General features: G+C 43.1%; 1 protein-coding gene across 1 annotated transcript in view; it reads right to left on the reverse strand.

Moving 5' to 3' along the window:
• The window catches only part of LOC110537362 (glutamate receptor 3), a 126,728-nt gene that overhangs the window by 62,687 nt on the left and 40,347 nt on the right, over positions 1-23,694 (reverse strand). The window contains exon 3 of the mRNA XM_090192178.1: positions 23,186-23,425. Within this exon, the coding sequence (XP_090048304.1) occupies positions 23,186-23,425 (240 nt within the window). The remainder of the gene's footprint in view (positions 1-23,185; positions 23,426-23,694) is intronic.

Consider the following 23,694-nt stretch of genomic DNA (forward strand, 5'->3'; position numbering starts at 1 on the left):
GAGAACAGTCTATAACTTGGGTGACTGGAGTATTTAATGATTTTCCGGGCCTTCCTTTCACACCGGCTGATATAGAGGTCCTGGATGTCAGGGAGCTCGGCCCCAGTGATGTACTGGGCTGTCAGCACCACCCTCTGTAGCACAATGCGATCGAGGGCGGTGCTGTTGCCGTACAAGCAGTGATGCAGCCAGTCAAGATGCTCTCAATGGTGCCGCTGTTGAACGTTTTGTGGATTTGAAGGCCCATGCCAAACTTGTTCAACCTCCTGAGGGGGAAGAGGCACTGTCGCACCTTTTCACAACTGTGTGTGTGTGTGTGTGTGTGTGGACCATTTTAAGTCCTTAGTGATTTGGACCTTGATGGACTTGAAGCTCTCAAACCGCTCCACTGCCGCCCCATCGATGTGGATGGGGGCGTGCTCGCCCTCCCCCCTTTCACATTTCTCACTTTTTATCATCGTCAATTTAAAGGTTCTGTTTTGTACTGTTTGTTAACCAACTGGTGTAGGGTATGAATATTTTATGTTTTCTGTCCACTTGAATTGTATCATTCTGTCATAAAAACAACCACAATAGTCTTTGAGCCCATGAGAAAAAAAAAGACAGCCCTGTCAATATCACATTTCATGGGTGAAATAAATGGTACAGAAGGTAAAGTATGTCAAATGGAAAAGTAGCTTATAGCTTCCAGGACAGGCAACTAGAAATTCTAGTCTGGGCTTTTTATGATGGGGAACTGTTTCGCAGAAATACTACTTGCAATGCCAATAAGCTTTGGAGGAAAATTTCAATTGAATAGGTTTTCATTTCAGCTCCCAGTGTCTCGGCTGTCACAGTCTGTAATAACTGAATTAATGTGATTTAAAATTCAAATTGTGCGGTACATCATGTCAGTGTTACCAGTATCAGTGTTACCCCTCCAACGTATAGGTTATAATGGATATCACAGTGCTCTAGGTCTGACAAGCAGGCCTTAAAGGGGCGGAGTTACAAAAGGGGCGGAGTTACAACCCAGGACATGTTTTCTTTTCAGAAGATCAATGCATCGTCCATTATGTCAACACAAGGTCAAACTGCGGGCCTGAAATGGGGGTTATACAGCGAGAGCCGCACCCCTTTATGGGTAATAGCCTTATCAAAATATGAATGTTATTTAATAACACTCCTTACACCACAATGAATAATGCTACCACTGGATTATTCATGCATAGTAATATACAGACCTAGAATAGGGTAATGAAAGAAAACATATATACGTATCAGCGATGGTGGAAATGTGTGGTGGCAGTAGGTCATTATGTGGTAACTTGTAAGTAATAGACAGATAAAATGGTGCAGTTGAGGAAGGCTTTGTGCGAGAGCAAGCACGCTATAGTCGGCTTGGCTAAATGGGCAGAGGCAGCAACATGCGCTCGGCTATCTCTTCCTCTTAGAGCTTGGGATAAAATCGCTGATTCAATAAAATGATGAATATTATTACTGATGCTGAAGCAGTCAGTGTAGATTATGCTAATGCAGATGCGGTCTTTGCAGTGCACCCCTGCTGGGCCCATCCACATTAAGCATCCACACTGTTCCCTATATGCGCTACCGTCACTTTGTCCAACCTGCTACTGGCACGCCAGGGACCTCTGTATAAAAACACTTTGACAGCCCAGTCTAAAGACACTTGTAGCCCAAAACATCTCACAGTACCTCCACTAACAGCCAGCCATCACAGTTTCAGCATGTTACTTTCCATGTGAAAGGGGCATTTTAATTCACGTCAAATGGAGGAAACATGTTATGAGTGTTCATGGATACTTTAAACCGTCTAGAACGCTAGTTGTAGGCATAAATGGATCTACTGCTGTATATGTAGAGCTGTGAAGTGAAGAACTACCATAGACTAGCTAGCTAGAGCACATAAGAATTCTGCGCACAGCCAGAGACTCAGCCATCCACTCTCCTCTATATCCTCTCCTACGTTAGTGACCTTCACTCAAGAGACCACTGCAGAAGGTTGTCCAATCAGACATTGCTTTTTATAAGACAGGCGGCTGTGAAGGACTGAGCACGGCTACATCACCATCACCCACTCAGGTGGCGACTGGAAGAGCAGCGAGGAGCAGGGAGAGCCGTGTATGCACGTCTGATATTTCTAAAAGGTTGGGAGACTCAACAACGGTTTTCATGCGTCTGGCCGTATCCCAGCGCACTGTGAATGACAGCCAGATAAGATAAAACCCAGGAGCTGACCCCTGGTTGAAAGGACAGGGGCTTATTCTGTCATTGTAGAAGCACCATCAGGTCACATTGAAAAACACTGTGCTTTTATCATCCATCCCCACAGCATATTAAGAGAGAGAAAAGACTGCAATCTATGTCTGATAGCATAGCAGCACAGAGGAAATTAAAAAGCAAATGCTGAAATATGAGGTGTTTTTTCACCAGCTTCCCTGAGACTACATATTGTATAGAGTACACTGGGTAAAGCCTGACATTTTAAACATGTTACCAGCTGCTTATGAAGAAAAAGGATTTGGGAGGATTTAGAAATGATTCCCTCATGACTTATATTTTGTATCAATCTTCTGCCTCTAAGCTGATTTGGAAGTTTTGGGATTCAGACGTTATGATGTATTTCTCAATGTTAAACGTGTTGTGAAACATTGACAAGTTAAAATACTTGGAGATGAAAAATAAATTACCAATAATTCTGGCAGAAAATATAAACAGAGGATGTCATTTAACACACGTTGGCTTTCATTTTAATGTGATAGGTAAAGGTCATGGCATCACAATGCTAAAAGGAACAACAGTCTGGATATTGGCATAGCCTGTCTGCTGTGTGTGAGATGAACATAGTGTCACTCAGTGGTGCAAACACAAAGCGAGTGAATGTTGGTGCAATGTTTTTAGACGTAAACAGATGGTACATATCACAGAAGCCAGCAGGCAGGGCGACCATGAAGAGCATTTATAAACTGTCAATTGTTCAGCCCATAATAAAAAACACATGAAATATTCAGAAATCTGGGGCATATTGTCACAAGGCAATGTATAATTGGGTGAAAGTAAGACATTTTGTGAGGGAAATGTTTTAAAGATAGTATATAGTAGTACATTTCTTTAGAAACATTTGATACCGTAGAAACATTCACCTGAATGATTTTTCTACAGCCTGCTGACCAATTGGGAAACATCATTTGTGTGGAAATGAGTCCCAGCTACAGAGCGCAGGGTCAGGGTTGACACCTTTATTCACATCAAGTCCTCAACACTAGATGTCTATCATCTGAAGTCCGACTTGACAGACACTCCATTCAAGTGTAATATCTGACATCCTGTCAGATGATGCAGTAAAAAAATGCAGCAAACTAAAAAAAATCTCTCTCTGACGCTCGATACTCAATTGAACCAATTTTTGTCAGCAAGAAAAACATAAATGATTTTGTACTCAGTATCAAATCTTTGAAAACTAGACATGGTGAATGGATGAACGAGGAACATTCAAAATATAATTTTAATGGTGGGGACCTTGACTGGAATATAAACCTTCTTGGTTGTCATCACACTGGGTTCATTTACATTTCTTCACATGAACATAATTCCCTGCCTCAGCGTGGAGTGTGAAAGGTCAAAATGATTATGCAGAAAGCAGAGAAAATGTCTAGTTTCTTCAAAAGAACAATTACAACCCCTGATATTTGTCAGTGTCAATTATCATAATTGGGCTATTTGAGTAGAGTAAGACATTAACATTTTCCTGATTTGACAGTCAGTGAAAGCTATATATAGTATTTTTTTCATATGTAACAATTGAAGGGTATTAGTAACCATTCAAAATATACAGTTATAAACAAAGACTGACTACATCTGGGACAGCACCCAACTCCAAGCCCAAAGCAGTGTGATTTGCATATAGTCTTTGTATATGGGAAGGATTGATAAAGACAGGTTTTACTGTAGGTGGTGAGCAGTATGGATAATGTGTAGGGAGGTTCTGATAGTATTTGATTTCAGTTCGAGGATATAAGTGTAGATAAGGGTAGTGTGGATAGTATGCTGTGCCATTTGGAGGTTATGAGAGGTAGAGTGGACAATATGCTGTCTCAGGTGGTGGATAGCATCATGGTGGCTGCAGCATCATGGATGCTGTGTGCCCTCAACTCTGACTCAGTCTTCCCCTGCTGCCTCCCAGGAGATGGTGACCTCTTTTAATCTCTCTCTCGGGGCAGGCATCAGAGTTATTTGCTGTGATGGCTTGCCCAAAGCTGAGCAGTGCATCACCGAGGTGAAGTCACACAAAGCTTCTGAGACCACTTTTAGAGAAAGCTCCAAAAATCTCAAAGCTTAAGTCAGAGAGAAAAAAACAACAAGAGCTACTGCAGAGAGAGGCATTCCACTTCCCTGCACCAGATTTCACAAAATTGAGTTTGCTGGCTGGCTTTCTCCTTGAGAGTAAAGCTGCACGTACAGTCCCATGTTTCTGCTCAATTGCATACAGAACACCCATCTCTTAAACAAACAAAAATGGCCTTTCATCTTGGGCAAACCATGTACCGAACACAGCATATTAAGTCTTTCATAATGCAGAAAGACCACTGTTCAAATGGCCCATGCATTATCCTGAAAGCTTGTGTCCCAAAATAGATGAAAGGCTTTGGAGACCAGTGGCCAGAGACAAGTGAGCAGAGGACGGTATAAACAAAACAGTGTGTAATAAAGCAGGGGCAAGTTCTATTAGTCACCCAGTTCATTATTATGCCATTTTAAGTCACATGGTCAGGCCAGATTAGATGTGACAGACTGTGGATCTCCTTAGGAGATGTTTAGAATTCATAAAGTAAATCATATTTGGTTGAGCTGCAGAGGCACAAAGGGTTTGCTGACTCCTCCATTATTTTCCCCAGGCTACGCCTCCACAATGTTTTTTATGCTATTGAAATTTCTGCTATTTCTCCTGCGAGCAGCTGAGACTAGTGCAGTCAGCTGAGGAGAGAGAGAAAATGAGAGAGAGACTCATCCTGGCCATTATAAGCCTCTTGCTCCTGGGCTCCTCTCTTGCTTTTGTTTAGAATGGATGTGTGTACATTTGTCTCCTAATGTCAGTTTTTCCACATACTATGATAGCACAGAATACAAATACAAGGGACTTATTCTGTCAGAGATACAAAGGCTATATAACAATGGGGTTTAAATGCCAACACATTTTAAATATTGAACAATTACATACCTAGGATAATACTGAAATGAGTCACATTACATGTCGATGTTAATGGTATGCACACATGACATTTTAAGGTCAGTGACTGTGCTGGTTTTCTTTTCTCTCTGAAACACTATTTCTGTCTGCATCCTGTGTATTGATTTCTTTATTTTCCCCCAGCAGCAGCAGCAGCAGCCGTAGGGGCAGCCACAGCACCAACCAAGCAAGCAGTAGAGAGAAGAGAACTGTCCAGTGCTGAAATACTGGTTTCTGCAGTCAGAGCCAGTAGTATAGAGTGAAACTGTCCAAGGTTCTGAAATATTAGCAACTTAGAACAGGGAGCAGGGAAAAGCAGGGGGAAAAAAGATCTGAAAATGGCACTGAACCACACAAGGCTGCAGCATTGGAAGCAGTGTTAGTAGGAGCTGTTTCAGCCCAGTGCTGAAATACTAGCTGCTTAAAGAAAGATGAGTACAGACCAGTCGGAAATACTAGCTGCTTAAAGAAAGATGAGTACAGACCAGTCGGAAATAATAGCTGCTTAAAGAAAGATGAGTACAGACCAGTCGGAAATACTAGCTACTTAAAGAAAGATGAGTACAGACCAGTCGGAAATAATAGCTGCTTAAAGAAAGATGAGTACAGACCAGTCAGAAAGACTGATGCTTAAAGAAAGATGAGTACAGACCAGTCAGAAATACTAGCTGCTTAAAGAAAGATGAGTACAGACCAGTCGGAAATAATAGCTGCTTAAAGAAAGATGAGTACAGACCAGTCGGAAATAATAGCTGCTTAAAGAAAGATGAGTACAGACCAGTCAGAAATACTAGCTGCTTAAAGAAAGATGAGTACAGACCAGTCAGAAATAATAGCTGCTTAAAGAAAGATGAGTACAGACCAGTCGGAAATAATAGCTGCTTAAAGAAAGATGAGTACAGACCAGTCAGAAATAATAGCTGCTTAAAGAAAGATGAGTACAGAGCAGTCAGAAATAATAGCTGCTTAAAGAAAGATGAGTACAGACCAGTCAGAAATAATAGCTGCTTAAAGAAAGATGAGTACAGACCAGTCAGAAATAATAGCTGCTTAAAGAAAGATGAGTACAGACCAGTCAGAAAGACTAGCTACTTAAAGAAAGATGAGTACAGACCAGTCAGAAAGACTAGCTACTTAAAGAAAGATGAGTACAGACCAGTCGGAAATAATAGCTGCTTAAAGAAAGATAAGTACAGACCAGTCGGAAATACTAGCTACTTAAAGAAAGATGAGTACAGACCAGTCGGAAATACTAGCTACTTAAAGAAAGATGAGTACAGACCAGTCAGAAAGACTAGCTACTTAAAGAAAGATGAGTACAGACCAGTCGGAAACAATAGCTGCTTAAAGAAAGATGAGTACAGACCAGTCGGAAATACTAGCTACTTAAAGAAAGATGAGTACAGACCAGTCGGAAATACTAGCTACTTAAAGAAAGATGAGTACAGACCAGTCAGAAATAATAGCTGCTTAAAGAAAGATGAGTACAGACCAGTCGGAAATACTAGCTGCTTAAAGAAAGATGAGTACAGACCAGTCAGAAAGACTAGCTACTTAAAGAAAGATGAGTACAGACCAGTCGGAAATAATAGCTGCTTAAAGAAAGATGAGTACAGACCAGTCGGAAACAATAGCTGCTTAAAGAAAGATGAGTACAGACCAGTCAGAAATACTAGCTACTTAAAGAAAGATGAGTACAGACCAGTCGGAAATACTAGCTGCTTAAAGAAAGATGAGTACAGACCAGTCAGAAAGACTAGCTACTTAAAGAAAGATGAGTACAGACCAGTGCTGAAATACTAGCTGCTTAAAGAAAGATGAGTACAGACCAGTGCTGAAATACTAGCTGCTTAAAGAAAGATGAGTACAGACCAGTGCTGAAATACTAGCTGCTTAAAGAAAGATGAGTACAGACCAGTCAGAAATAATAGCTGCTTAAAGAAAGATGAGTACAGACCAGTCGGAAATACTAGCTACTTAAAGAAAGATGAGTACAGACCAGTCAGAAATAATAGCTGCTTAAAGAAAGATGAGTACAGACCAGTCGGAAATACTAGCTGCTTAAAGAAAGATGAGTACAGACCAGTCAGAAATAATAGCTGCTTAAAGAAAGATGAGTACAGACCAGTCAGAAAGACTAGCTACTTAAAGAAAGATGAGTACAGACCAGTCAGAAATAATAGCTGCTTAAAGAAAGATGAGTACAGACCAGTCAGAAATACTAGCTGCTTAAAGAAAGATGAGTACAGACCAGTCGGAAAGACTGATGCTTGTGATGATTTTTGCATTTGTATTAGTATTTATTATGAATCCAAGGCAGCAGCTACTCTTACTGGGGTCCAGAAAAATTAAGGCAGTTTATACAATTTTAAAAACCTTACAATCCATTCCCAGATTTCTCTTCCTGGGATTCAGCTAAATTAAGGCAGTTTATACAATTTTAAAAACATTACAATACATTCAGATTTCACAAAACACTGTGTGGCCTCAGGCACCTGCTCCACCACCACCATCTACGGTACTCCATCCATGTGCATGTGTGTGTATAGTGTGTATGTTATCGTGTGTGTGTATGCATGTGTCTGTGCCTGTTTGTGTTGCTTCACAGTCCCCGCTGTTCCATAAGGTGTTTTTTCATCTGTTTTATAAATCTAATTTTACTGTTTGCATCAGTTACTTGATGTGGAATAGAGTTCCATGTTGTCATGGCTCCATGTAGTACTGTGCACCTCCCATAGCCTGTTCTGGACTATGAAGAGACCTCTTGTGGCATGTGTTGTGGGGTATGCATGGGTGTCCGCGCTGTGTGCCAGTAGTTCAAACAGACAGCTCGGTGCATTCAACATGTTAATACCTCTCAATAATACAAGTAGTGAAGAAGTCAATCTCTCCTCCACTTTCAGCCAGGAGAGATTGACATGCATATTATTAATATTAGCTATCTGTGTACATCCAAGGGCCAGCCGTGCTGCCCTGTTCTGAGCCAATTGCAATTTCCCTAAGTCCTTTTTTGTGTCACCTGACCACACGACTGAACAATAGTCAAGGTGTGACAACACTAGGGCCTTTTGGATAGTGCCTTGTTACTGCCTTGTGATAGTGTATGATATTGTAGTGCAATTGTAATGGCTTAGCAGATAATAAGAAAAGACGATCAGTATTTATCTGGCTAAAAGAGAAGGAATATAATATCTATTGTTACAGGAAACTTATTCAACAATTTTAGATTACATTTTGTGGACTTTTCTAAGCTGTTTAAAGGCACAGTCAACTTAGTGTATGTAAACTTCGGACCCACTGGAATTGTGATACAGTGAATTATAATTGAAATAATCTGTCTGTAAACAATTGTTGGACAAATTACTTGTGTCATGCACAAAGTAGATGTCCTAACCGACTTGACAAAGCTATAGTTTGTGGTTGAAAAACGAGTTTTAATGACTCCAACCTAAAACTTTCGACTTCAACTGTATATATTACACATATAGTACCAGTCAAAAGTTTGGACACACCTACTCATTCCTGGATTTTACTTTATTTTTTAATATTTTCTACATTGAAGAATAATAGTGAAGATATCAAAACTATGAAATAACACATATGGAATCATGTACTGTAGTAACCAAAAATATATTTTATATTTGAGATTTTTCAAAGTAGCCACCCTTTGCCTTGACGACAGCTTTGCACACTCTTGGCAGGTAACTCTTGTATGTCTTGTTAAAAGTTCATTTGTGGAATTTATTTTCTTCTTAATGCATTTGATCCAATCAGTTGTGTTGTGACAAGGTAGTGGTGGTATACAGAAGATAGCCCTATAAAGACCAAGTCCATATTATGGCAAGACCACTCAAACAAGCAAAGAAAAATTATAGTCCATCATTACTTTAAGACATGAAAGTCAGTCAATGCGGAAAATTTCAAGAACTTTTCAAGTTTCTTCAAGTTCATTCGCAAAAACCATCAAACGCTATGATGAAACTGGCTCTCATGAGGACCGCCACAGGAAAGGAAGACCCAGAGTTACCTCTGCTGCAGAGGATGAGTTCATTAGAGTTACCAGCCTTAGAAATTGCAGGCCAAATAAATGCTTCACAGAGTTCAAGTAACAGACACATTTCAACTGTTCAGAGGAGACTGCGTGAATCAGGCCTTCATGGTCAAATTTCTTCAACGAAACCACTCCTAAAGGACACCAATAATAAGAAGAGACTTGCTTGGTCCAAGAAACACAAGAGTGTGCAAAGCTGTCATCAAGACAAAGGGTGGCTACTTTGAAGAATCTGAAATCTAAAATATATTTTAATTTGTTTAACAATTTTTTGGTTACTACATGATTCCATATGTGTTATTTCATAGTGTTGATGTCTTCACTATTATTATACAATGCAGATAATAGTAGAAATAAAGAAAAACATTTTCAAAAAATATATATGGGGGATTGGAAATTGTGCAGACAATTGTATTGATGGAAGCCATAATCTATCTGCAATATTAAAGTTGATCTACCCCCTAAAAAATAAATACAAATACACATATATAACACACTCTAAATGTGGTCCCAGATAAATAATGGGAATGTAGAATTGGTGTGTGTCACATTATGGAGGACTCTGATATATCTGGTGTAAATGCTATTATTATAGCAACACTATGGACTCCTGTGATTCTATATTTGACACTTAATTTTTACTGTTAGTTTCCTCTACATCCTTGTCATTTGTTTATCACTCCGAAACCACATGATAACTGTTCCTCATTTGTCTTTGTGCTTCATGATTGAGTTCAAAATGCATCAAGAGTGCAAAATAGTCAGCCTCAACATACATAAATCAATGTGATATCCAAACCAGAACAGCTTACTCCTAACAAGCTCCCTTTCTCCCTCTACTAACCTGCACCTCCTGATACTGTTTATTTATCCGTTATTTTACCAGGTAAGTTGACTGAGAACATGTTCTCATTTGCAGCAACGACCTGGCGAATAGTTACAGGGGAGAGGAGGGGGATGAATGAGCCAATTGTAAACTGGGGATTATTAGGTGACTGTGATGGTTTGAGGGCCAGATTGGGAATTTAGCCAGCACACCGGGGTTAACACCCCTACTCTTACGATAAGTGCCATGGGATCTTTAATGACCTCAGAGAGTCAGGACACCCATTTAACGTCCCACCCGAAATACAGCACCCTACACAGGGCAGTGTCCCCAATCGCTGCCATGGGGCATTGGGACATTTTTTTAGACCAGAGGAAAGAGTGCCTACTACTGGCCCTCCAACACCAATTACAGCAGCTTCTGGTCTCCCATCCAGGAACTGACCAGGACCAACCTTGCTTAGCTTCAGAAGCCAGCAGTGGTATGCAAGGTAGTATGCTGCTGGTATACCACCCTGCATACCTGCATACCATACTGCATTTCCTAAGAGGAAATGTCAAAGCTAGATTCAAAAGGAAGCTATAACACAGTCTATATTCATAATTAACGCATTTTAATCCTGAATATGCAGCACACCGCAACAGTGTGTTGTGGCACAATATTGTAGCCAAGTATTATACTATTCTATGTGGTCTGCAGTACAGCACAAACTACAGATTTTCCTCCCATTCCACTACCTCTACATGCTTGAATGTGCCTGGACACATGGTGACCATTTGGGGCCTCTGGCAGGAAGGTGGGCAGGCTTGGTTTTGTTCAGAGGGGAGAGCAGAGGCACTCGGGGAGAACAGATGCCCCAGCTACAGACTCTCTGCTGTGAATGCTCTATGAGTCATCGCTTTTCATCAATGAGGTCATTCCACAGTGCACGCACACACAGAGAGCCTTACAAAACACAAACAATAAGATCAACATACACCCATACAGTACACCCACCCACCCAGTATACCCATCCACACACTGCAACACACCACCCCACTTTTACCTTCATCTCATACTCTGACTGATAACTCTGACTGAGCATTCCTTGTTTAAAACACACTGTACAGTACTTCCATCAAGTTGCAGTTTATCTAAAGCTTTGCAGTCAACAGACCCAGTTTGTATCATCTATCTCTAAAGTTAATACAATTGGGGATTCAAAGCGGATTTGTTAGGCATCACAGAGCTCTCCAAGGATACAGAGCTCCAAATTGGACCGACCCAATGTTCTCCATGTTCCGCATCAGGTTGGGACCCCCAGAGAGAGACACACAGGTCCCATAGAGAATAAGGACTTGACTTAGAGACTTTAAAAGCCAACTGAAGTATTGGAGTCCCAAGACAGAGCTAATGAGTGCGGGAGAGAGGGACCACACAGACGGCAGGCAGAGCCAGTGATGGGGAAGAAGAGATAAACAGCGTTTAGCCACAGCAGGCTGCCTGTGCTCATTGATTTGTGCGGAGAGGCCCGGGCTGGGCTGGAAGCGAAGGTGGTGTAGAGAGCTCACGGAGATGGAGAGGAGAGGGAGTGGAGCAGCAGGTTTGTGCCACGTCCTCTCTCTCTCTCTCTCACCCACACTGTGTTAATGAGCCTGTGCCTGACTGCTGAACGCAACCATTTAGCACTGTGCAATTAATCAGATGTTTCCTTGCAGAGAGGAAGCCAGTGAGGCATATAGCAGGGGAGCTGTGATTTTACTCCATACAAATGCAATTTTCCACCTCAACCCCTACCTTCACCTAGTGTCAGGGGTAACATGGGGACCAGAGAAAAGCTTTTGCCTGTTAGTTTGTAGACCTTGGTTAAGATGATTTCATAAGATGAATCCAAAGCAGGGAAACAAAAGGTTTATTACAAAGCCCTATATCCTACAAGAAAGGGGGCAGTCAGTTAATATTACAGTATTTGTGCAGGCAGTAGAATATAAATACACTTTCTTTCCCGTTAATCACATAAAATGACTGACAAACAGAAAGTAGACCGCTCTCACAGGAGTGTGTGTGTGTCTGCTTGTGGATATTATATGAAAAGGATTTGATTTCTCATATTAAAAATAAATGCGCTCTATGGCATATTCAACAAGATACAGTTGAAGTCGGAAGTTTACATAAACTTAGGTTGGAGTCATTAAAACTCTTTTTTCTCAACCACTCCATACATTTCTTGTTAACAAACTATAGTTTTGGCAAGTGGGTTAGGACATCTACTTTGTGAGTGACACAAGTAATTTGTCCAACAATTGTTTACAGACAGATTATTTCACTTATATCACAATTCAACTGTATCACAATTCCAGTGGGTCAGAAGTTTACATACACTAAGTTGAATGTGCCTTTAAACAGCTTGGAAAAATCCAGAAAATTATGTAATGGCTTTAGAAGCTTCCGATAGGGTAACTGACACAATTGGAGTCAATTGGAGGTTTACATGTGGATGTATTTCAAGGCCTACCTTCAAATTCAGTGCCTCTTTGCTTGACATCAAGGGAAAATCCAAAGAAATCAGCCAAGACCTCAGAAATAAAATTGTAGACCTCCACAAGTCTGCTTCATCCTTGGGAGAAATTTCTAAATGCCTGAAGGTACCACGTTCATCTGTACAAACAATAGTACGCAAGTATAAACACCATGGGACCACGCAGCCGTCATACCACTCAGGAAGGAGACGTGTTCTGTCTCCTAGAGATGAACATGCTTTGGTGCGAAAAGTGCAAATCAATCCCAGAACAACAGCAAAGGACCTTGTGAAGATGCTGGAGGAAACAGGTACAAAAGTATCTATATCCACAGTAAAACGAGTCCTATGTCGGCATAACCTGAAAGGCCGCTCAGCAAGGAAGAAACCACTGCTCCAAAATCGCCATAAAATAGCCAGACTATGGTTTGCAACTGCACATGGGAACAAAGATCGTACTTTTTGGAGAACTGTCCTTTGGTATGATGAAACAAAAATAGAACTGTTTGGCCATAATGACCATCGTTATGTTTGGAGGAAAATGGGGGAGGCTTGCAAGCCAAAGAACACCATCCCAACCGTGAAGCACGGGGATGGCAGCATCATGTTCTGGGGGTTGCTTTGCTGCAGGAGGGACTGGTGCACTTCACAAAATAGATGGCATCATGAGACAGGAAAATTATGTGGATATATTGAAGCAACATCTCAAGACATCAGTCAGGAAGTTAAAGCTTGGTTGCAAATGAGTCTTCCAAATGGACAATGACCCCAAGCATACTTCCAAAGATGTGGCAAAATGGCTTAAGGACATCAAAGTCAAGGTATTGGAGTGGCCATCATGAAGCCCTGACCTCAATCCTATAGAAAATGTGTGGGCAGAACTGAAAAAGCGTGTGTGAGCAAGGAGGCCTACAAATCTGACTCAGTTACACCAGCTCTGTTAGGAGGAATGGGCCAGAATTCACCCAACTTACTGTGGGAAGCTTGTGGAAGGCTACCTGAAGCGTTTGACCCAAGTTAAACAATTTAAAGGCAATGCTACCAAATATTAATTCAAAATGCAAACACTAACAGGATCTAGCTATAAGTCAAAGGCACAAATGAATTCCATTCAAACACATTCTCCTTTATGAATTATTATTGTTAAAGGACTTGAGGTGTTCTTCAAGCAGAACAAGGGCAGGTATACTGACTGAACTCCCATTTCTGTTAACAGGAACTAGTGGTAAAGAACTCAAAACACTCTTCAATGATTCTTGGGTTGCCATGGCGCCGACAGAGATGGCCGCCTCGCTTCGTGTTCCTAGGAAACTATGCAGTTTTTTGTTTTTTTACGTGTTATTTCTTACATTAGTACCCCAGGTCATCTTAGGTTTCATTACATACAGTCGAGAAGAACTACTGAATATAAGATCAGCGTCAACTCACCATCAGTACAACCAAGAATATGATTTTCGCGAAGCGGATTCTGTGTTCTGCCTTTCAACCAGGACAACGGAATGGATCCCAGCCGGCGACCCAAAAAAACGACTCCGTAAAAGAGGGAAACGAGGCGGTCTTCTGGTCAGACTCCGGAGACGGGCACATCGTGCACCACTCCCTAGCATTCTTCTCGCCAATGTCCAGTCTCTTGACAACAAGGTTGATGAAATCCGAGCAAGGGTAGTATTCCAGAGGGACATCAGAGACTGTAACGTTCTTTGCTTCACGGAAACATGGCTCACTGGAGAGACGCTATCGGAGGTGGTGCAGCCAGCGGGTTTCTCTACGCATCGCGCCGTCAGAAACAAACATCTTTCTGGTAAGAAGAGGAGCGGGGGCGTATGCCTTATGGCTAACGAGACGTGGTGTGATCACAGAAACATACAGGAACTAAAATCCTTCTGTTCACCTGATTTAGAATTCCTCACAATCAAATGTCGACCGCATTATCTACCAAGAGAATTGTCTTCGATTATAATCACAGCCTTATATATTCCCCCCCAAGCAGACACATCGATGGCTCTGAACAAACTTTATTTGACTCTTTGCAAACTGGAATCCATACATCCTGAGGCTGCATTCATTATAGCTGGGGATTTTAACAAGGCTAGTCTGAAAACACGACTCCCTAAATTGTATCAGCATATCGATTGCGCAACCAGTGCTGGAAAAACCTTGGATCATTGTTATTCTAACTTCCGCGACGCATATAAGGCCCTGCCCCGCCCTCCTTTCGGAAAAGCTGACCATGACTCCATTTTGCTGATCCCTGCCTACAGACAGAAACTAAAACAAGAAGCTCCCATGCTGAGGTCTGTCCAACGCTGGTCCGACCAAGCTGATTCCACACTCCAAGACTGCTTCCATCACGTGGACTGGGATATGTTTCGTATTGCGTCAGATAACAACATTGACGAATACGCTGATTCGGTGTGCGAGTTCATTAGAACGTGCGTTGAAGATGTCGTTCCCATAGCAACGATTAAAACATTCCCTAACCAGAAACCGTGGATTGATGGCAGCATTTGCGTGAAACTGAAAGCGCGAACCACTGCTTTTAATCAGGTCAAGGTGACTGGTAACATGACCGAATACAAACAGTGCAGCTATTCCCTCCGCAAGGCTATCAAACAAGCTAAGCGTCAGTATAGAGACAAAGTAGAATCTCAATTCAACGGCTCAGACACAAGAGGTATGTGGCAGGGTCTACAGTCAATCACGGACTACAAGAAGAAAACCAGCCCAGTCACGGACCAGGATGTCTTGCTCCCAGGCAGACTAAATAACTTTTTTGCCCGCTTTGAGGACAATACAGTGCCACTGACACGGCCTGCAACGAAAACATGCGGACTCTCCTTCACTGCAGCCGAGGTGAGTAAAACATTTAAACGTGTTAACCCTCGCAAGGCTGCAGGCCCAGACGGCATCCCCAGCCGCGCCCTCAGAGCATGCGCAGACCAGCTGGCCGGTGTGTTTACGGACATATTCAATCAATCCCTATACCAGTCTGCTGTTCCCACATGCTTCAAGAGGGCCACCATTGTTCCTGTTCCCAAGAAAGCTAAGGTAACTGAGCTAAACGATTACCGCCCCGTAGCACTCACTTCCGTCATCATGAAGTGCTTTGAGAGACTAGTCAAGGACCATATCACCTCCACCCTACCTGACACCCTAGACCCACTCCAATTTGCTTACCGCCCAAATAGGTCCACAGACGATGCAATCTCAACCACACTGCACACTGCCCTAACCCATCTGGACAAGAGGAATACCTATGTGAGAATGCTGTTCATCGACTACAGCTCGGCATTCAACAACATAGTACCCTCCAAGCTCGTCATCAAGCTCGAGACCCTGGGTCTCGACCCCGCCCTGTGCAACTGGGTACTGGACTTCCTGACGGGCCGCCCCCAGGTGGTGAGGGTAGGCAACAACATCTCCACCCCGCTGATCCTCAACACTGGGGCCCCACAAGGGTGCGTTCTGAGCCCTCTCCTGTACTCCCTGTTCACCCACGACTGCGTGGCCACGCACGCCTCCAACTCAATCATCAAGTTTGCGGACGACACAACAGTGGTAGGCTTGATTACCAACAATGACGAGACGGCCTACAGGGAGGAGGTGAGGGCCCTCGGAGTGTGGTGTCAGGAAAATAACCTCACACTCAACGTCAACAAAACTAAGGAGATGATTGTGGACTTCAGGAAACAGCAGAGGGAACACCCCCCTATCCACATCGATGGAACAGTAGTGGAGAGGGTAGTAAGTTTTAAGTTCCTCGGCATACACATCACAGACAAACTGAATTGGTCCACTCACACAGACAGCATCGTGAAGCTGCAGCGCCTCTTCAACCTCAGGAGGCTGAAGAAATTCGGCTTGTCACCAAAAGCACTCACAAACTTCTACAGATGCACAATCGAGAGCATCCTGGCGGGCTGTATCACCGCCTGGTACGGCAACTGCTCCGCCCACAACCGTAAGGCTCTCCAGAGGGTAGTGAGGTCTGCACAACGCATCACCGGGGGCAAACTACCTGCCCTCCAGGACACCTACACCACCCGATGTTACAGGAAGGCCATAAAGATCATCAAGGACAACAACCACCGAGCCACTGCCTGTTCACCCCGCTATCATCCAGAAGGCGAGGTCAGTACAGGTGCATCAAAGCTGGGACCGAGAGACTGAAAAACAGCTTCTATCTCAAGGCCATCCAACTGTTAAACAGCCATCACTAACATTGAGTGGCTGCTGCCAACACACTGACTCAACTCCAGCCACTTTAATAATGGGAATTGATGGGAAATGATGTAAAATATATCACTAGCCAATTTAAACAATGCTACCTAATATAATGTTTACATACCCTACATTATTCATCTCATATGTATACGTACAGTGCCTTGCGAAAGTATTCGGCCCCTTTGAACTTTGCGACCTTTTGCCACATTTCAGGCTTCAAACATAAAGATATAAAACTTTATTTTTTTGTGAAGAATCAACAACAAGTGGGACACAATCATGAAGTGGAACGACATTTATTGGATATTTTAAACTTTTTTAACAAATCAAAAACTGAAAAATTGGGCGTGCAAAATTATTCAGCCCCTTTACTTTCAGTGCAGCAAACTCTCTCCAGAAGTTCAGTGAGGATCTCTGAATGATCCAATGTTGACCTAAATGACTAATGATGATAAATACAATCCACCTGTGTGTAATCAAGTCTCTGTATAAATGCACCTGCACTGTGATAGTCTCAGAGGTCCGTTAAAAGCGCAAAGAGCATCATGAAGAACAAGGAACACACCAGGCAGGTCCGAGATACTGTTGTGAAGAAGTTTAAAGCCGGATTTGGATACAAAAAGATTTCCCAAGCTTTAAACATCCCAAGGAGCACTGTGCAAGCGATAATATTGAAATGGAAGGAGTTTCAGACCACTGCAAATCTACCAAGACCTGGCCGTCCCTCTAAACTTTCAGCTCATACAAGGAGAAGACTGATCAGAGATGCAGCCAAGAGGCCCATGATCACTCTGGATGAACTGCAGAGATCTACAGCTGAGGTGGGAGACTCTGTCCATAGGACAACAATCAGTCGTATATTGCACAAATCTGGCCTTTATGGAAGAGTGGCAAGAAGAAAGCCATTTCTTAAAGATATCCATAAAAAGTGTTGTTTAAAGTTTGCCACAAGCCACCTGGGAGACACACCAAACATCTGGTCAGATGAAACCAAAATTAAACTTTTTGGCAACAATGCAAAACGTTATGTTTGGCGTAAAAGCAACACAGCTGAACACACCATCCCCACTGTCAAACATGGTGGTGGCAGCATCATGGTTTGGGCCTGCTTTTCTTCAGCAGGGACAGGGAAGATGGTTAAAATTGATGGGAAGATGGATGGAGCCAAATACAGGACCATTCTGGAAGAAAACCTGATGGAGTCTGCAAAAGACCTGAGACTGGGACGGAGATTTGTCTTCCAACAAGACAATGATCCAAAACATAAAGCAAAATCTACAATGGAATGGTTCAAAAATAAACATATTCAGGTGTTAGAATGGCCAAGTCAAAGTCCAGACCTGAATCCAATCGAGAATCTGTGGAAAGAACTGAAAACTGCTGTTCACAAATGCTCTCCATCCAACCTCACTGAGCTCGAGCTGTTTTGCAAGGAGGAATGGGAAAAAATGTCAGTCTCTCGATGTGCAAAACTGATAGAGACATACCCCAAGCGACTTACAGCTGTAATCGCAGCAAAAGGTGGCGCTACAAAGTATTAACTTAAGGGGGCTGAATAATTTTGCACGCCCAATTTTTCAGTTTTTGATTTGTTAAAAAAGTTTGAAATATCCAATAAATGTCGTTCCACTTCATGATTGTGTCCCACTTGTTGTTGATTCTTCACAAAAAAAATGGTCAAGGGGGCCGAATACTTCCGCAAGGCACTGTATATACTGTACTCTATCTCATCTACTGCATCCTTATGTAATACATGTATCACTGGCCACTATAACTATGCCACTTTGTTTACATACTCATCTCATATGTATATACTGTACTCGATACCATCTACTGTATCTTGCCTATGCTGCTCTGTACCATCACTCATCCATATATCTTTATGTACATATTCTTTATCCCCTTACACTGTGTATAAGACAGTAGTTTTGGAATTGTTAGTTAGATTACTTGTTGGTTATTACTGCATTGTCGGAACTAGAAGCACAAGCATTTCGCTACACTCGCATTAACATCTGCTAACCATGTGTATGTGACAAATAAAATTTGATTTGATTTAATAGGAAAATCCTATTCAATGTGATTCAGATTCAACACAACTATGGAGACAGGATATTCTAAGCATTTCCAGCATGATGGCGAGGTGTAATCGATGTGATACAGAGGTTGAAAGAGGAGAACATGACTGCCGGTGTGAGAGACTCTCACTAAGGGGCCAAATCACATTGTAAATCGAATGCTCCATGCACAGTGAAGGCAGGGGCGAAATCTTTGGTTGTTTATTTTGCAAGCAGGAGATTCCTACGTTATTGTACCTTGACACAGTAACAAATCTTCCTATTACAACACAGTGTCTCTGAACCTGAGCATGACATTCAGTCATGATAGGGTTCACCTCACTGCGATCCAGGAGACTGTAGTTTGCATCCATTACTATTCCCATTTTCATGCTTTTTGTGAAGAAAAATGGACTCATATATATTTCTCTGTCTCTTTTTTTGAGTGTCCAGGTGTATTTGGTGGCTTTGTCATCAGTGATGGAGAAATCATCCCACTGGAATTCTTCTCTGCTTTAGTGCCCTAATGCTATCGTACTCTGTCACGGGATGTCAATACAAGCAGACATTGCTCCTGCCTCCGAATTTAAGAGCCTTCCCAATTTCAAATGGCTCCCTCTTGTAGTTGTAACAGGGAGTCAATATCAGTGTACCTAATAGTAACATAGCATTTAGAATGTCCTTTTAAAACATGTGGAATTTAGATGGGTGGTGATCAATGTAAAGCCTAAACAACATCTCCCAATCCATGTGGGGAACAGAACAGTGAGGGGTGCTAGGAACAGGAGGAGCAGGAGGGCTCTCTAGCCTTTCTTGCCTCAGAGCAAACACAAGCTGTAGGTAAGGCATGCACAGCACAGCATGTGGGGTAAGACTCCAAACTACAGTGGCTAAAGTGCCAATGTTGCTGCAGGCCAAAGGCCCATTAGACCCCCAAAAAAGCTTAATCTATTGCTTTTCCAAATTTCCTATGACACAAAATACCACAGTGAGTTGATAGGGCTCTTCTCTCCTGTTATCCGTCTGGCGGGATGGAGTTTTTACCCATTTTTCTTTTCTTTACTGTTTCACGTCATTCTGTGGAAATGGGAGTATGTTACAGATGGTGGCGATCTGATCCAGACACAGTAGGCGGAAGGGCCTCCATAAGTCAAGGAGAGCTGTAGGGTGAATCAGGAGGCACATGGAGGAAGGTTGATTTTGCCCGGGAGAGACAATAAACCTCGTAATCACCTTTCCTCCACCACAGCAGCCAAGCAATTATCCGCTGGTACGGCCTGCCGCAGACACACAGACACTGAGACACATGGCCCGTGTCCATGCTTCTGACATGAGGCCCCCAATTTCAAAGCAATTGGCACTGTCTTAACATGGTTTAGGAAGGGATAAAACATCTGGAACAACATAAGGAAAGGGTGTTAGCTACTAACATCTCAATTAGGTTGGTGTGCTGTGCTGATGGAGAGGGAAGATTTAAAAAGACAAGCATTTTTTAAATAAACGTCTTAAACGTTTAAATGGGTTAGAAGTGAGCAGTCTTTTTCTAGTTGAACGATACACAACATGGTTTGATGAGATGATGGATAAAGCACCCAAGTTATACTGTATATCGTAAGGTAAGCCAGCAAGTAAACCTCTACAAAGCACTGTAATAAAGCTGTCTCAACGTAGGCTCAACAGCACTATGAATACACTCTGCTGTATATAAAACCAGTACACAATCACAATACAGTGAATATCTCTCACCATCGCCAGACCATTCAAAAATACATGTAAAAATTGGAAGAATGTATTTTAGCCCAAATGTGGTCTAATATTTCAGAACGCTAATTATTTCCTAAAAGCTCAACATTTGGTTATAGGAACCTCACATGGGCCAGAAAGGATAAAGGCAACTAAGATCTCCCTCGGCCAGAGGAAAAACTGGAAATGGTCGACAGAGGACATACACTATAGTTTTACACTATGATGAATAGTAAATGGTTGGTTTACACAAGTGAGAAACGTTGTGTAACTGTCAGCCTCTGCATTTTGTCCTATCCCCAGTTTCTAATTACAGCAAGAACATGGTATTGTAAACAAAATACCTGCTCCAGTACAGTAGCCTGGTCCAGTACCGTTTGTCTCTCCCTCTCTACAGCCAGCCTTACAGTACAGTTGCCTGGTCCAGTACAGTTTGTCTCTCCCTCTCTACAGCCAGCCTTACAGTACAGTAGCCTGGTCCAGTACAGTTTGTCTCTCCCTCTCTACAGCCAGCCTTACAGTACAGTAGCCTGGTCCAGTACCGTTTGTCTCTCCCTCTCTACAGCCAGCCTTACAGTACAGTAGCCTGGTCCAGTACAGTTTGTCTCTCCCTCTCTACAGCCAGCCTTACAGTACAGTAGCCTGGTCCAATACAGTATGTCTCTCTCTACAGCCAGCCTTACAGTACAGTAGCCTGGTCCAGTACAGTTTGTCTCTCCCTCTCTACAGCCAGCCTTACAGTACAGTAGCCTGGTCCAGTACAGTTTGTCTCTCCCTCTCTACAGCCAGCCTTACAGTACAGTAGCCTGGTCCAGTACAGTATACCTCTCTCTACAGCCAGCCTTACAGTACAGTAGCCTGGTCCAGTACAGTTTGTCTCTCCCTCTCTACAGCCAGCCTTACAGTACAGTAGCCTGGTCTAGTACAGTATGTCTCTCTCTACAGCCAGCCTTACAGTACAGTAGCCTGGTCCAGTACAGTTTGTCTCTCCTTCTCTACAGCCAGCCTTACAGTACAGTAGCCTGGTCCAGTACAGTATGTCTCTCTCTACAGCCAGCCTTACAGTACAGTAGCCTGGTCCAGTACAGTATGTATCTCTCTACAGCCAGCCTTACAGTACAGTAGCCTGGTCCAGTACAGTATGTCTCTCCCTCTCTACAGCCAGCCTTACAGTACAGTAGCCTGGTCCAGTACAGTTTGTCTCTCCCTCTCTACAGCCAGCTTTACAGTACAGTAGCCTGGTCCAGTACAGTATGTCTCTCTCTACAGCCAGCCTTACAGTACAGTAGCCTGGTCCAGTACAGTATGTCTCTCCCTCTCTACAGCCAGCCTTACAGTACAGTAGCCTGGTCCAGTACAGTATGTCTCTCTCTACAGCCAGCCTTACAGTACAGTAGCCTGTTCCAGTACAGTATGTCTCTCCCTCTCTACAGCCAGCCTTACAGTACAGTAGCCTGGTCCAGTACAGTTTGTCTCTCCCTCTCTACAGCCAGCCTTACAGTACAGTAGCCTGGTCCAGTACAGTATGTCTCTCTCTATGCAGCCAGCTTTACAGTACAGTAGCCTGGTCCAGTACAGTATGTCTCTCTCTCTACAGCCAGCCTTACAGTACAGTAGCCTGGTCCAGGACCAGGAATATCCCACTCTGACAGATTGGAGTGTCATTAGTGTTCTGTCTTAAAGCTGAACTCTCCAGATGTTGACCTTCACAGAGCAGGATGGAGACCTCCGCTAGCTCCCTCCGTCAGCCCACGGCTGCTGCTGGGGTACAGCGGAGAAGAGAGGAGGGGGGTGCATGAAGGACATGTAAAAGTCACGGTGTGTTGTGGCTCGTTCTTTATATAATCCAATTAGAGTGTAAATTCTATTCAGAGGATTAGAGGCTGGTACCGTACAAATGGAGGGATCTCCTCAGAGTTACACTACAGCACATCAACAGTCACAGCGACAAGAACACATAACAGTACCTGTCCTGGACTCATTTACGGAAGCAGACAGAGCCCTGTGGAAGCCAAGCAGCATTCAACCTCCTCCCAGACACTAAAGCACTTTGGCATCATTACAGGCCCAGATTTAAAGGTCTTAGATAGACCACTCTTGGAATGAGAACTGGGGAAAGGATTTCCACACTGAGGGGAAATAATGAAATACTTCATGGTTTAACGTGATGTGAGGAGAGAGGAGCACCTCTTCTTTTTCCTGTCAGTCAAACTGGATTATCACTTAGCACAGAACCTGAAATCAAAAATGAGCTCGTCTGATGGGTCTAACAATATCAAATAGACATATTTCTCTCATGATTTCCTGAACATAAAAGTAAGTCAGGCTATGGGTTAACCAGAGAGCATGTATACTGTATATAGTACAGTGTCTCATTTGTGTCAGGCTGTCAGTCCGTCAGTCTGTTAGGCGGCTGTCTCTTAGCTATCTCCAGGTGTCATAGAGGTAGACAAATAAAGAAGCCAGGCTAAGGGTTAACCACAGAGACCCTTTTCTATATGCAGCATTTCATTGTGTGTGGATGGAAGGCTGTCTGACTGTTAGACAGGCTGTCTCTTACCTCTCTCGGTGTCATAGAGGTAGACAAACTTCTCCCACTTGTAGTGGGCCAGCAGGCTGAGGACAACTCCCCGTAGAGGAGGCCTCATCTGGATGACAAACTGCACGTCGGCATCGGCGGGGAAGCTGGGTGTGATGAAGGAGGTGTGTAGAGCCCCACAGAACGAGGTCAGCGTGTTCATGGACTTCTGGTCGTAGAAGCCGAAGATGGCGTACACTCCTCTGGAGAACTGGGAGCAGACTGGAGAAACAGACAGACAGACAGACCGAACAGTCAGCTTTGGGTCAGAACATAGTCAGCCTAGAAATACAAACAGACAGGCAGTCTGTTTGAGGAAGCTCAGGTGAAGGTTAGAACACAGTCAACCTACCAGACAGACAGACAGCACCGTCAGTGCACAGCACTGGATATAAAATACAGACAGTACAGTTAGGTGAGGGTCAGAACACAGTCAACCTACCAGACAGACAGACAGCACCGTCAGTGCACAGCACTGGATATAAAATACA

This window comes from Oncorhynchus mykiss, chromosome 12 (genome assembly GCF_057628025.1).
Source record: "Oncorhynchus mykiss isolate SJ-2025 chromosome 12, ASM5762802v1, whole genome shotgun sequence".
Lineage (NCBI taxonomy): Eukaryota > Metazoa > Chordata > Actinopteri > Salmoniformes > Salmonidae > Oncorhynchus > Oncorhynchus mykiss.